General features: G+C 30.7%; 2 protein-coding genes across 3 annotated transcripts; both read right to left on the bottom strand.

Annotated features, from left to right (window-relative positions):
• Window positions 1–13: 13 nt before the first annotated feature.
• LOC106774087 (methionine adenosyltransferase 2 subunit beta) lies at window positions 14–6,397 on the bottom strand. Of its 2 annotated transcripts, XM_014660920.2 has the most exons (7): window positions 6,217–6,388; window positions 3,701–3,942; window positions 2,721–2,880; window positions 2,220–2,407; window positions 1,141–1,264; window positions 695–825; window positions 14–500 (listed from the first exon to the last, which is right to left on the bottom strand). In XM_014660920.2, exons 1-7 carry the CDS (start codon window positions 6,311–6,313, stop codon window positions 369–371), a joined length of 1,074 nt encoding a protein of 357 aa, XP_014516406.1. In that variant the 5' UTR covers window positions 6,314–6,388; the 3' UTR covers window positions 14–368. The 2 variants fall into 2 exon arrangements, with proteins under 2 accessions (XP_014516406.1, XP_022642199.1); XM_022786478.1 differs by lacking the exons at window positions 14–500; window positions 695–825 and having other exon boundaries at window positions 2,207–2,407; window positions 6,217–6,397.
• A 1,298-nt stretch (window positions 6,398–7,695) lies between these two features.
• On the bottom strand, window positions 7,696–9,850 carry LOC106773710 (C2 domain-containing protein At1g63220). The gene is made up of 5 exons (XM_014660452.2): window positions 9,585–9,850; window positions 8,968–9,033; window positions 8,746–8,872; window positions 8,148–8,262; window positions 7,696–7,932 (listed from the first exon to the last, which is right to left on the bottom strand). The coding sequence occupies exons 1-5, from the start codon at window positions 9,649–9,651 to the stop codon at window positions 7,858–7,860; spliced, it is 450 nt and encodes a 149-aa protein (XP_014515938.1). The 5' UTR covers window positions 9,652–9,850; the 3' UTR covers window positions 7,696–7,857.
• Window positions 9,851–16,589: the final 6,739 nt, after the last annotated feature.

The raw sequence follows: 16,589 nt of genomic DNA on the forward strand, positions 1-16,589 counted from the left end.
AAGGCAATTCCTATAGTAATGACACGAGTATTTTTCCCATACTTGCATAAAAACGTTCAGTATGTTATTACACTGACTTTTAATAATACTAACACGAGTGTAAATGTGTATCTTGAAAATGATTGGGAGAATGACAGGGATGGAAAGTCAAAACCAACTTGTTGGAGTCTAAGGAAAGGGATGAATGACAATTGGTGATTGTTTTTGTGACTTGGGTTGCAACTTGGGCTTTTTGAGATTTCTACTTATATTTATTTTACAACAATCCAAATATAGGAAGAGCTATTGAGAACACGTTTCAGTCTTAATGCTAAGAAAAAGAAGACTCAAATGCTAACAAGGAAGCCTTGTTTGATATCTTTGTTGCCTCATTGCCTAGCTTCGGTTGCAAATGTTGATCTCACGCCATCTTTAAATGAAACAGGATGGATTTTTAGGGTTTGAACCAATCTAGAGATATCCATAGATATGTCAGCTGGGGACTTCACACCTCGATCAACCTGAAACAAAAGACAAAAGGACATGCCAATAAAACTGTTAGGTTCTTTTCTGCAGGGAACTACATACACTTTTATTCCCCTATCAAAAACACAATCTGGGAAAGAAGATAAATTATATCAGGCTAAGAAATGGCCATAAAAAAGGTGATAAAACAAAGAAAGACAGTTACTTAATTGAATGTCACAACACGTACCGAAGAGGCAGACACTGGTTTGATTAATGAGGTATCATACCCTCTAACTTGTGCAACGGCCTCAGCCATTTGAACACGGGAAACCCGATCAGCTCCACCAACATTAAGTAACAATTGCATTTCCTTGCCCTCTGTTACAAGAATCAAAAAGTTGAATTCATAATGGCAAATTTGGGATACTGCAGCTTAAAGTTATACAAGAAAGTATAATATGGGCATTACAATGAAAAGGTGTGGAACAGCCAAATGAAATTATAATTAATGAACAAGAGGGGACAATTTTTATATTCAGTTTTGGTATAGAAACAATTCCATAGATTTTTCTAATCTTATTTTGCAACCTTAAAACGAGTCTATGAAAATTAGCCTCATTAATATATAGAATTCTTTTTGCAGCTTACCACTATCTAACTTATACATGAGCATGTGTAGTAAAAGTCCTATACCTGAAATCCATTGACTTGTTAAAGCTAGTATGATATCTACAAGATCCTTAACATAAATTGGGCAGCGGAACTCATCATGAAAGAACTGAACTTCTTCTCCTTTAGCAAGGGCACCATCAATCCACTGAAACAATCAGATAGTATTTTAGTAATGAGAACAGAACACACATAGATGAGGATAAATGTACTGTACTGTAATATTATTCTGAAAATACTGCTACAAGTGGACGGACTTAATAAACAAAAGATAGCACAGGGTATCTACAGACCCTGCACTCCCCTCATTGTTCCTTAATATCTAATTCTTACCTGCTCACTCTTCTCCTTATACCCCTTTTGCATAGTCTTACAACTATACAGGTAAACTTCCACCACCTAATTCCCTTGATTGACTCTCTCTAGGAATATCGCAAGCCTACTCAATTCCCACTAATTGCTTATCATAGAATCTATTACATTAGGCTTTCAATTCACCTTGACGGTCTCTGTGGGTGGTTTCTTAATATTAAGAAGTGGATTTTAAATCTAATTTAACTCTACAAAACCGGTTTGTAAGGTGAAATTTGCATCTATTTATAAATTTTAAATTGATTTTATCACTAGTTAATGTGACTTTCAACACTTAACATGGTATGAATGAATAAAACAACAACCAAACTCCCCATAGACATATTTCCCATTAATGAACTCCTGTATTTAAGTGGACTCTAAGAGAATAGAAAAAGAACCTAACAAGTGACAAAGGAAAATTATAACCTTTGTAACAAAGTCAAAGCAAAAAAAAGAATTACAATCCGAAGTATTGTGAGGTTTTCACATTCAAAGAAGGGAAACAGGCACTAAAAGGAACGACACAAGAAATCAAGAATGATGGATTTTTTTTTTTTTTTTAACACTACAGATTAAAAAAGGTTAGCATAGCACTACCAGCATCTTTTAAGAAAGAAATATCATGTACATCATGCGATAAGAAGCAAAATTCACAAAATATTCACCTCTAGAGTTTGATCGACCTAAATGCTTAAGCATTGATTTTCCATTGAAGTCTATGATACAAATTACATACATTACACAAGCACCTGAATAGGGAGAGATTTGGGAACTGGAGAGATTGTTTGTGGCCCATAGATGATACTGCTTCTCAAAATTGCAAAGTTTGGACAATTTTCTGAAATGAACTGCTCTGCTGCCACTTTCGTTTTTCCATAAACATTTACTGGCACAGCAATGTCTTCCTCCTTGTAAAAGGACTTCTCCCCTTCATAAACTGATGAGAAGAAACAAAAATTACAATTATACTAAAAGAAAGTGTATATGGATATGGACATGGACAGTAAACACGATATATGGAGACTTTTTTTTACCCCAAACATGACTCATCCCTTGGTAGTGCTATAAACAAAATGTTCTAAAATTTAAACGATGATAATGTTAGAATTTACTTAAGAATGACAAACATTAAAAAGAGGGAAAGATTAAGAAGGAAGAAGTGAGTACGGGTTCAAGAAGGTTATGAAAATATTTTCCTTTTTCATAGTGCCCATTCATTTACCTTCATATATATTGTACGATTGGGTTACCTTGATCTGTGGAAAGATGAATGAGAAGAGTAGTTCTCTTTTCAAAGCTTTGCAACCATTTTACAAGAGATGATGGCACGTTAATAGCATGTGCAGTAGCAGGATCAATTTCACATGCACGAGGAACTGAGATGGCAGCACAGTTAACAACCACATCAGGCTGCCATTAATAAACAAACAGAACTGTCAATAATGAAACAGATCACAGTATTGTTTTCTTCACTATGAAATGCTAACATGTGATCCTTTACCTCATGTTTTCTTCCATTAATTTTCTATTTGTATAAGGCTATACCCATAAGATACACGAATGGATGAAAGACTCAAAATTTTGATGGACATTGGCATCTGTTGAACTTATAAATATTTAAAAAAACCATTAAATGAAACACGCAGGTACATGGTCATACTCATACCAGTGTATGACAAGACGAATGATTAATGAGTATTCATCAAGCTGAGAGAAAACATTGGCCAAAAACAAGTTGCCAAATTGCAATCTAAATCCTTTTATGACAATCTTGAAGATTTGTTCATGAAAGATGCACTAATAACCACCTGTTAGCAGCTAAATCAGCAACATATTTCACTTCTTACAGCAATAAGTCTTTTACATCTTGTATGAAATCTTAGCAACCCGCATCATGCACATTATCCTATCTAAATCATCGTTATGAATAAGCAACAAATATGGAGTAGTTCAGCGAGTTAATAGAGAAAGAAAAGGGCATCCTCGAATGAAACTCAAAGCAAACAATATCCAGTTTTAGACTCCCCAAAATCACCAAACCACGGCAATACAGAGTTTAACAATGAAGCAACAAGCCAAAAACATACAAAAAAAGGCCCAAACTTTATTCCAAAAAGGAAGTTCACAAAATGACCCATCAATCAAAATCATGTTTCTTTCCTCGCCCAATTGAAATTAAAAACAACAACATTAACATAACCAAGTTCAGCCAAGAGGGTGATAACAGAACCTGACCAAAAGTGTTGAAAATGGCTTCAAATCCAACTCCAGTTTTCAAATCTACTTGGAAATAAATGGAGGAAGGAATGGCATTGACGAGAAGGTGGGGAGGAGGAGAGGAGTGATGGGTGAAAGCGAGATCGAAAGCATAACCATTTCCATTGGAAATGAGAATGACATGATCGTAGGCTTGTAGCAAATGCTGACCCAAGTACCCCGTTCCTCCCACCACCAAAACCTTCACCTTCTCCTCTGTGGCAAGCAATTGTAAAATCAACCACACAAACAATAAGAATCAGATGTTTACCAGTATTTTAGAATTCTAGCTAAGAAATTAAAAGATAAGATATGCAAATAAAGGCAATTTTATTATAATTTTTCAATGTTTTACAAATTCTCTCTTCTAAATTTATCATCTCAAAGAACATAGCAATTTCTTCAACCAATTTTTTATAACCATGAACAACACATAACTTTGATCAAATCTATCTCTTACATCTGTGGAATTTATTGAAGTGGTCTTTCACAAAATGAAACATAAAATTCTCATAATGTCATGCTTGTATTATTTAGAACTTATTAATGTATTTGGATATAAAATTTAATGAGGGTAATTATATTGATAAAATAATTCAAACGGTTTATAATATAATAAAAATCTAGAAGATCAGATAGGGCCAGAAAGACTCCTGCATATCTAGAAGATTATGTTCATCAGGTTAATCAATCCTTATCTATGAAAAATGGTTTCAAAACTCCTTATCCGATTTCTAATCTATTATGTTGTGATAATTTGTCAAAGAAACACTCAAAATACATCATGGTTGTTACTGGTAATAAGGAACCCCAAACTTATAGTGAAGCCAGGGACATAAAAGAATGGGTAGAAGTTATGCAGAGGGAAATTAAAGCCCTACAAGACAATGATACTTGGATTTTAACACAGCTGCCTCCAGGAAAAACCCCCATAGGCTGCAAATGGGTATATAAGACCAAATATAGAGCTGATGGTAGCATTGAATGGCACAAAGCCCGACTATCTTGACACATTTTCTCCAGTGGCAAGCTCACCACTATCAGACTTCTAATAGCCCTTGCAGCTTCCAACAATTGGTTCTTACACCAGTTAGATCTTGACAATGCTTTTCTACATGGGGACCTTAATGAAAAGGTTTATATGCAACCACCTCCAGGTTTGGACATTCACAAAGAAGGGCAGGTTTGCAAGTTAACTAAATCCCTATATGGTTTGAAACAGGCCAGCAGGCAATGGTTTGAAAAATTGTCCTCTTATCTGACTTTTGTTAATTACAAACAATCCAAATCTGATCACTCTTTATTCATTAAAAGAACAGATACTTGTTTTACCGCTTTGCTTGTGTATGTAGATGACATTGTGTTGGCAGGTAATTCTATGGAAGAAATCAATTGCATCAAAGAACTCTTACACAAAAAATTTCGCATAAAGAACCTTGGAGAGCTCAAATACTTCCTTGGATTGGAAGTGGCCAGATCTAAAAAGGGAATACACCTATGCCAAAGGAAGTATGCTTTAGACATACTTAAGGAAACAGGAACGGAGGGGTGCAAGCCTTCTTCTACCCCTTTTCTTAGAGACACAAGCCCACCATACAGATTGGATAACTATCTTGATGATCCTGGACCTTACAGACAATTGATAGGGAAGTTACTCTATCTTACCAATACTAGACCTGACCTATGTTTTACAGTCAATTTACTTAGCCAATTTATGCAATCACCTACTAATCATCATTATCGGGTTGTTCAACATGTGCTTAGGTATATTAAATCAACACCAACTGAGGGACTATTTTTCGCTACTGATTCTCCTATACATTTAAAAGCTTTTAGTGACTCTGGTTGGGCAACCTGTCCCAATACCAGAAGGTCTGCAGGATTTTGCATTTTCCTTGGGACATCTCTCATTTCTTGGAAATCTAAGAAGCATATAACTGTTTCCAGATCCTCTACTGAAGCAGGATACAGGGCACTTGCAGCCACTATACAGTGGCTCTATTATCTACTACAAGATTTTTGAATTAAAGAAAAAGGAACTCCAGCCCTATATTGTGACAACAAATCTGCAGGGTATATTGTTCATAATTAGAGCTTTCACGAACGGACCAAACATATTGAACTTGACTGTCACGTTGTTAGTAAAAAGATCCAGAAAGACCTTCTGCATTTCTTCCGGTTCGTTCCACCGAACAGCTAGCCGACGTCTTCACTAAATTCCCGCATCGCGTCAGTTTTAAGAATATTGTACCCAAGCTTGGACTGGTTAATATACACCGTTCAGCTTGAAGGGAGGCTACTGAGAATCTGTCGTGTTAGGACAGTGTTTCTTTTGGTTTAGATGGTTGGGTTGTTCGTTTTTACTGTTTTCCGTCTCCCGTTCGGAACTCTATTTATATAGAGTTCCTTTTCCCTTTTTTTCCAATAACACAAACAGATGTACAAAACACTCAGATTTGAATGTATACTGAAAGAAGTAGTTTTTCTTACCCGTCTCAACGTCCTCTTCACTTTTCTCTTCTACTCCGACAGCATCCGCCGCCTTATCGGACCGCTGCCGGCAGCCGCTTCCTGCTTCTCTCTCCATCGTCAGAGGAAGCCTGTGAACACAATTCACAAATTGCACTTTCTCTCTTATTCAAAACTGAAAAAGAGGTGAAATTATCACCGTGTAAAAAAAAAAAAAACTGAACTGCCCATTAAACGTGGGAGGTTACAAAATCTAAATTTTAGCTATCTCTTCCTAAATACTTGATCAAAAACTGACCCTTTTATTTAATTTTGCATAATTACATTAAAGTGCACAGTGCTGGATTAAAATCAATAAGATTAAATATAATTTTTATCTTTTAATTAATTAACAAATAATTATAACCAATTTTTATTTTAAACTTTGATTTGATTTCCTTTTTTTTTTCTAAAATAATGATTTAGTCTTTTCTTTTATACGGCGTTAAATTTGGTTTTACATGAGAAATTGTATTTTACATAAACTTCTGCATAACCATGTATATAATTAGTTAAGCAGAGTTTTAAAATAATTTATAAAATTATAAAGTTATATGAAAATCATTAGAATACTTAAATGTAGATTTTAACTTTTTTATTAAAAAAAATAGGAAAACATTTTTTTTTATATTTATAATTTTAAATGTTTTTTTCTTTGTATTTTCTTCTTAGTTTGATTTTTGTTAACAGGTTCTGGATTTAACACTGTAATGTCTAGCTTTTGACCAAAAAGTAATTTTATTTAAATTGTTAGGAGTATTTATTTGATAAATTACTTTTAATTTCATTCGAAACTATTATTTTTTCACTTAATGCTAGAGAGGTTACTGTTTTCTTCAGATAATATAATTTTTTTAATTCTCTTTATGTCTGTAATATTTTTTAGATATGTTTTTATTCCATGACTTTTACTAAAAATTTAATTTAATTTTTCTTTTCAAAATTTTAATCTAATTTAGTTTTCTAGTTTTAAAAATAAGTAAACTTAATTATTTTAATTAAATTTTGTTAAATTTATTTCACATTTCAAATATATTTTATAATAATATTAAAATTAACATATTTTTTTTTAATGTTAACTAAGAAACACATTTAGAATATCATATAAATTTAATAAAAATTGGTTAAAATAATTAAATTTATATGTTTTTAAAATTAAAGAACTAAATTTGATAAAATTTAAAAAAAAGATTAATTTTAATTTTTCATTTAAAGTTAAAAGAGAAAAATATATTTAATTCAATTTATATAATTGACACCAAATGTTATTTAGGATTTTTTTATTTGAAAATGTTTAAATTATTATTAATTTATTTATTTACAATGTCTAGTGGGAACATTTTCAACCTATTGACAAGAAAAACCGTAACCAATAATGTTGATTTTAGTTAAATAATTATGAATAACTTCAATAAAAAAGAATTCCAATTAATATAAATTAAGTGCATAAAAGAAAACATGTGAAGCAAAATGTATTTTTGTATGGCAAACAGCAAAACACTATTGGATTTTCACACCAGAAAGCACAATAATTAAAATTTCCAAAATGTGACCCAAAAATGTTTTGTTTTTCATTGTAAAAGTAATTATGGGCGAAAGAAGTATGTAAACATTTCTTTCACTCTAGAATTCCCCACTTGATTCTTTCCATCCACCATAGCTCTCTTCCCCTACACTGTATTCCTGCTCCTCGTTTCTCTGCAACCAGATTTCAAAGTATTATGTTACAATCTCATCAAATAAAAAATCACCATTTATATATAAGTCTGATGAAATTTGCAATAAATAACAAATATCTTTGCAACAATTTATAATGTTTTACATTTCATGATTGTCGAGCTCTTAGCTATATGGTATATATTATTTGAATGGAGAGAAAAGAAAAATAATAGGAAAAAAGATTCCAGTATTACCTCAGGAGTGAAAGTGAGAGCCACCTTAATCTCTCCACAATATTCTTCGTCCTTCACAACCTTGTGAACAGTTTCTGGAAGGCTACCCACTTCAAACAGTGGACCTAAATCAATGCTGCAGAATGCAGATAAAAATTAATGCATTAGTATGAAAAAACTGAAAATGATCCTCCCATTTTCACCAGAGACAATTACTCATGCCATGAAAGTGAAAAAATAAAATATTGAATTGGAAAACACAAAAAAAAAAAAATCATTGAAGACCGTGGCTAGGCAGAAAATTTGTAGTATTGTTAGTTCACCAGAAATGCAGAATTTAGACCAAAGTTATGCTAACAAAACTTTCTGTTGTTGGCTAAAGTTCATTAAACATTACAAAATCATGAGTAACATGTCCACTAAGTTTTGTGGTGACCAATAAACTTCAATTAATAAAAGTGCTACTAACATTTCCCTTTACACCATACAACATTACATACATGTTTGGTGAAAGTTTGGTCTATTACTCTTTAGTCTCTATTGAATTCAGTGCTATCTTCAGTGAAGTTTCACTGACAAGGTAAGCAAAATGTAGAAGTTAAAGGAGAATTTAACTCACTTTGCCTCGCCAAGAAAATCATCCTTAGTAAAGTTGTCTTTATCCATGATCTTGAGATTCAGTTCAGAAGTACTGTCAGAAACAGTGAAAAGAAAGCTCTCGTTCCATTGAGGTTTGGATCCAGAATCTGGTATTCACTTATCACACTAATCAATTCAAGCCACAAAACATAAAATGGTACATAAATTAGCATATATTGAGTTAAGTTGGCCAGAGATGCACCTTCTTGCACAGTGCTCTTGTGCTCCTGTGTCTTGTATGTGAGAATCACATAAGGATCTATGCTGGCTGCTCATTGAAGAACAAAATCAAGCAGTTAGAGAGTGTTATATCTTGACCAATATGACTCGTTGACACCCAAAAACCAGATCAAAGAAAAAGGTCAACTGATATGATTCCAATGTTCAATTTGAATACAAGAGAGACTCAATTAACATAGCTATATGAACCAAACAAATTAGACGAGAAAATCAATTGCTGGTATTCAAACAAACATATAGATGTGACACTGAACATTGATTTTCTCATCAACAGCTAAAATTACTTACTTTACCCTCTAAAGTGATTTGTTGACTTTAGAGAAGCCGGATCCAAACAGAACATATCAAGATCAGACCAGAATATGCCCGTTTTGCAATTTAATCTCCAAATAAGAGAGATTTACAATAACAAAGATCTAAACCAAACCATCATAAAGTGAGAGAATTCTGATGCATCTAAAAGCAAAAAAACGAAACTTTCTTATCCACAGTTTCACAATTAATGAAATATCTATGAAGAGGAAATCATTATCACAAACAGTTTCTTATCAGCTGAGCTTAAACTTAGAGTTAGCTTACAGAGAAAATCATTGTCATCAAGGCCTTTGGCACTGATCAAAATAACTTCAAGCTTTCCACGAGGCATCTTTGAAATTGAAGCTTGGACAAACAACACTTGACAGATTCTATTTGACTCAAGATGCTTCTTGTGTGAAATCTTAATATAGTTGAAAAAATGGTGAAAATCACTGTACCAGAAAATGCCTGAACCAGAAAAGTGCCAATTGGAGATGGATTTTTCCTGGATCCAACTTTCCTCAAAACGTTTCTCTCCTTTATTTCAAAAGGTTGCCGTTAAACAAACGGTTACCCAAGAAATTATTATTACATGACTTGGACTAAACGCTTGCTTCCAGTTAATATTAATATAAATGTCATTAATTTTTTTCTTAGATACTTAAATACATCTTAACAAAATAATAAAAGATATTGAATTTTTCTTAGTATTGTTGATTAATTTTGTCATGTCGTCCGCAGGTACTTTTTTTTGCCAATTAATCTATTTAAGATTAAATATGTTTTTATGTCTAAATTATTATAAAAATTGTTTTGTTTTTAAATTAAATTATAAACTTAAGTAATTTGGTCTCATGATTAAGTTAATGATTCAATTTTTTTTATATATTTATTCTTCACTCAATTGAGTCTTTGTGCTTTTTTTTTAAAAAAAAAAAAAAAAAAAAAAAAACCATGCTTATTTAAAAAATATAATTCTTTAAGGATAAACTTGAATTATGGAGGAATTTCTTTTATTGTTCTTTTCTTTTCTTTTTCTTTTTTTTGTTTCTTGTCTTATAATGTTACCCCATTCAATATTTAAATCTTCTCATATCTCACTAATTTTGCAAAAGCTAGGAATTGACATGTAATCACCTTCCAAATGATATTAACACCAATCACAAATGAATGATTTACTGTGTAACAAACAAATTTGAGACTGAATTATAATATTACATTCATATATATATTTTGAAGAAATGTTTTATTAAATTTTTACTGTGTTATTTGTTGAAAAAAATAAGATTAAAATATTTTTAGTATTTTAACTTTAGGTGAAAATTTGAATTATTTTATTTTCGAAACTTTGGACTTAGTTTTTTATTTTTAGTTCCTTATTCACTTTTCAAATTATATTAACACCAATCAATGAATGATTATCAATGGAACAAACAAATTTGAGTGTGAATTATAATATTACATTCATATATCATTTTTTGAAGAAATGTTTTATTAAATTTTCACGGTCATTTGTTGAGAAAAATAAGATTAAAATATTTTTAGTATCTTAACTTTAGGTGAAAAATTAAATTAATTTATTTTCAAAACTTTGTTTCTTATTTTTAGTTTTGCGTCAATCTAATCCTTTTAATAATTTTTTTTAAATTTATTTGATATTTTAAATATTTTTCTTAATTATCATTGAAGCGAGAATATTTCAAAAGAAGTAAACAACTCATATATTATCATGAAACGTATTAATGTCAAATAAATCTAACAAAATTTAATTAAAATAACTAAATTTATACGTTATGAAGTCTGGAACTAAATTAAATCAAAATTTTAAAAAAGATTATTTTTAATTTTCACAAAAATTAAAGACTAAAAATATATTTAATCTAAAAAAATATTTTATATAATTTTTATAAACTGCAAACACAATACTTTATAATTTAAAATAGTTATGGAACATATTTAAGTGGCTCTCCCCACACTAATACCCAAATGGGTGATAAAAGTTTTCATCAGTATACAACTTTATAAACTATAAATTTTTATATTTAAAATAGTTTACATGAATAACAAATTATAATTAATTAATGAATGAGAGTCTAAATTAATTTCTAATATTATTTAACAATGTTTTTAATCAAAAGAAAATTTTCTAAACTAATCTATTATACTTATGTGTCTTCAACCTCGTCCCTCTCTGAACAAAAAAACTTTTAATTACCAAAATAATATAATAATGTTCATCAATTTAATTAAAATTCATTATATCAATAACACAATATATCAAAATCGAAACATAAAATAATTTTCAAAAATCAATATCAATTCCAACAAATCATCACTTATCTATCTAACTTCATAATCTAACTTTATTTAAAATAAAATAAAATTGAATACCTTATTTTATATTAAATAACAAAATCATCGAATTTTGATTTTTTTTTTCAAATATAAGTCTAAAATCTCAAGACCTAGATAAATCTTTAAATTAAAAGTAAAAAACTAACTTTCTTACCTTCAACTTCTGAAAAATAAAATTTCAATAAAATATTAAATTACAACAACATATATAGGAGCTATTGGTTAATTAAAAAAATTCAAACCATAATTCATCAAACACCAACTCAAAACTTCTCTACAACCCACAAAGATTGAAGAGGAAACATTGTAAGCTGAAGAAACTTAGTAAATGATATCTTTCCTAGTGTTCTATATGAGGGCATGGAGTGAGGAAAAATGAGAAGAAGTGAAAAGGAATGGGAGAAAAAGGGATTCTTTTGCTTTTGTTCTATAAAAATCAAATTATTCATTGAATTGTTATATGCGTCCTTACACTCATAAAAGAAACCAGAGACTTGTGTGGAAATTTAGAATAAAAAAAAGAAAAGAAAACATGACAGAGAATAAATTCATACTTGACATCAGACGTGGATTGACAATTAGCCACGTCAAATAAAAATTAACGTCATCCAAAATTTGGGACTATTTATAATAGTTTCAAAACTACAAGGACTAAAAACAACAAAGTTTCTAATAGGAACTAAACCCAAAAGGATGTTGCTCCCTCCACCTCCCCAAGTGGGTCCTGCACCTCCCTACTATTTTAATTTATTTAAAAAATATTCTACACCTCCCCACTATTTTTTTATTCCAAAAATACCCTACACCTCCCGACTATCCTTAACAATCTTTCTCTTTGTCTCTCTACATTAATGGAGCATTTACATAGTTCAGATTTGAATTTGTGATATATTACAAAATATAAAATTCACAGGAAACTTCAATATTAATACTTCTACTATCTCCATTTTATAAAATTAAAAGTTAGATGCAAATACAAAATAATAAGCATAATAATATTAATAGTAAATAATGATATATTATTATTATTATTATTATATACTAACTTTATAATGACGAAAGAACTAAATAAATTTTATATCTTTAACAAATAACTTTTTTTTTATATTTTAAGTATTTAATAATATTTTTATATTATTTATCTAATAAATTAAATATTTTATTCAAGTTATTTGAGTCAGAGTTAAAACATAATATAATGTTAAAAATTATAGATATTAAATGTAAAAAACACACATATATATAAACATTTTTCTAGAAATTTAGAACAAAATTTTACCATTTATTAAGTAATTTGAAAAGAAAAAAAATATTCAAACAGTGAAAATAAGATTGAATCAAACTTATTTAAAAAAAAATATATCACAAGTTCAAATTTCAGTCATATAAATGCTCCATTAGCGAACTATGTAAATGCTCCATTAATGTAGAGAGAGAAAAATATATATTGTTAATGATAGTGGGGAGGTGTAGGGTATGTTTGAAATAAAAGAAAACAGTGGAGAGGTGTAAAATATTTTTAAAATAAATTAAAATAGTGAGGAGGTGCAAGACCCACTTCGGGAGGTGGAGGGAACAACACCCAACCCAAAATCGTGTGATACTTAAGGGACTAAAAACATATTTAGCCCTAAAAATCAAATTATTCATTGAATTGCTATATGCACCCTTACCCTCATAATCTCTCCCATTTTCTTTGGGTGTTTCATCCTCCACCTCCAAGTATTTCATCCTGCACCTCCAATTTCCGAAAATACCCTTACTTAATTAATAGTTTAAGAGTTTAATATTTTGATTAGTCTAAATTTCTGTGTCAGCATTAAGACCACCTCCATTTTGTCCAATCAGTAAGCATGCATTTTGTTGAACTCTGTAACCCTTGACCCTGCACCCCTTGACTCTACACCCCTACATCACTCCTGCACCCCACTCCTGCACCCTACTCCTGCACCCCACTCCTGCACTCTCTCATTTCCAGCATACCACTTCTGCACCCTACTCCTACACTCTCTTATTTCCAGCATAGTGATTCATCTTTATAAACAAACCTTACATCCCTCCATTTTTGAAATGCAACTCGCTTAAGGTTTTTTGAGTGTTGGTTATATATATATATATTTCCCAAGGATTATTGAGTGTAAGCTGAATTGTTTCATTTGCAGTGGGGCGACATCAGCTTCTTTCTATTAGCTATTTTTTAGCGTTAGAGGTTAGTATTTATTTTAAAATTTGTTTGTATCTTCCTTGCATTGGTATAGCATGGTTAATATATTTTTTTTTTAAATCTGTTTGGATGTTCTTGTTGTTCATTGTATTGATATTAAGAGATAAGAGGTATTTAATTTCAGTTAGAATGTTTCATAAAACGAAAACATGTGCCAATCGGAAAACATGTGCCAATCGGACATGGATATCCGATTAACATATCATCAGATTTGGATATCCGATGCACACAATCTCGGATTTGGATATCCGATGCCCTAACTCTCGGATATGGATATCCGATATCACATACATTCAGATTTTAAACATTTTCCAGGTTTACATTATATATTTTTATATTAGTTTAAATTTTCTTAAAACTTCTTTTTCAATTTTTTTATAATTTTATGTATTAGTTTATAGTATATTTTATAATTTGTAATTAATAAAAAATAATTTTATGATTATATTAAAATGAATAAAACTAATTTTGTGTAAAAAAGCTTAAAATGAAATTGTCGGATATGGATTTCCGATAATCGTATTTTCGGATATCAAAACCCGAGAATGTTTATTAATTTATGTAAAAGATTAATAATATATTTATTTAATTATTTTTCAGTTTTTAATTAATTTTAAAATTATATATGATTTTGTATCAGTTTATAATGTAATTATATAATTTAAAATGAATATAAATTAATTTTTAGGATTTATTAAAATTAATAAAAGTAATTTTTTTTAAAAATACTGAATACAAATCGGATGTGGAAATCTCATAAATTTGAATAAATTTGAATTAGTTGTGCTGAAACAGTGCGGTTTCATAAAATTGAATTAGTTTTTGCATATTGTTTTATTAATATTATTTAAATAGGTTTGTTTTATACAAAAATTTAATAAAACTAGTTAACTACATTTTTANAATTATTAATTTTTNTTAATATAAAAAATGCATTTTAAATATTTAATTTTAATAATCTTTTAGATATAATTTATATGTGATTTTTTATGTTTATGAAAATTTTTAATAATGTTATATAGCTTTAAGTTTATTTAATTTGTTTTTTTTTTAAAGTTGATTACATTGTTAATAAATTTATAATGTATAATGTATTGGATTAGTTTATAAGATGTGACTCATAAGGGTACCAAATGACTGAATCATATGTCAGCGCATCCAAGTGTACCCTGATCTCTAAGAGGGTGGAACTTTGCCTCGGTGACTCCCACTTCGCAGCACGCGGTCTGTCTTCCATGTACGAAGATACTAGATGCCTTCTTCCCAATGTGGGGAAGTGCTCATATATCCAACTCTACAAAATAGAAAATTACAAATTATTTCATAATCCACAACGAAAGTATTCAACCAAATCAAATTGTAAGGATAATTTGTACCTGTAATAGAGTCAAATAATCCGCCATCTGTCTGGTTGAAGCCAAGCTGGCATCTCCTACCTGCTCATACATATGTGCTAGTGCAGCAACGCCCCAGGCATATCGACCACATGCATGTACGTCTCTAAAGAGCAAAAGATAAGACACACGAATGGATGTGCCAGTCTTATCGCAAATATACTGCATCCAACTAGGTGCAACAAGTATGCCCGGGCAGCATACTCCCACTGCTGCTGCTCACAGTGCTCAACGTAGATGTCTCGAAGCCAACTCAATCTGACTTTCACACCGTGAGCTGCATGTAACTCAACACCAGCTCTCCCACCATCCACGCCTAAAAGCTCCACAATGGCACGTCTACTTTCTTCAAAATCTACATCCTCCAGATCACATAACTGGCCTAACACTGGGAGGTGCAACAACGATGACACATCATCTAAAGTCACGGTCATCTCACCCACGGGGAGATGGAAACTGCTGGTCTCAAAATGAAATCTCTCTACAAATGCCAATAGTAGACCCCTATCGACATAGTCATAGGAGATGCCCACCAGAGACATCAGACCAGAACCATTAACGATGTCTCTAATGCTCTCGTGGCAGGACCCCAATTTGTTTAATTTCTTTCCATGGGAGATCAACTTGATCTCATCCCGTTCCTAAACAATAATATTTAATATCAAATTATTTCAATTAAACAAAAATCATTAAAATTAAAGTTTTCCACTTACCCGACCCTGCCATATCGCATAAGCAACATGGTGAATGTAATGCGTCAATACTGAAGTGTCTAATGGACCTCCAGGAAATCCACCTTCAGCAACATCCTCATGATCCTCCTCTTGCTCAATATCATGCTCCACAAATGCATGATCCTCCTCTTGTTCAATTTCATGCTCCACAAATGCATGATCCTCAACTGCATCATCCTCAACATGAACATCAAACTCAACTGCTCCACGTCTTCTGCGAGCAGAAACAGTAGGTCTCCACCTCTCACCCTGTGAGGAACTCTCTCCGCGATGTGAAGATGAACCTCCTCGAGTACGAACCATGTCTATTCTAAATTTTTTTATTAACAAAATATTTATTATAATTATAATAGAATATTTTAAATAATTAAAACAAAAAATATAAAATAATTAAAACAAAATATTTAAAATAGTTAAAATAATTTCATTCAAAATAAATAAAATTAATTCAAATTTTATATAAATAAATAATTAATTCAATTATAACACTTTTATTAAAAAAAATCAAATAACGTCATCCTATAAAAAAAATTAAAAAGAAAGTTTATAATTATAACAGAAACATTTAAATAAATTAAAA

This window comes from Vigna radiata, chromosome 9, assembly GCF_000741045.1.
Source record: "Vigna radiata var. radiata cultivar VC1973A chromosome 9, Vradiata_ver6, whole genome shotgun sequence".
In the NCBI taxonomy this organism is placed as follows: domain Eukaryota; kingdom Viridiplantae; phylum Streptophyta; class Magnoliopsida; order Fabales; family Fabaceae; genus Vigna; species Vigna radiata.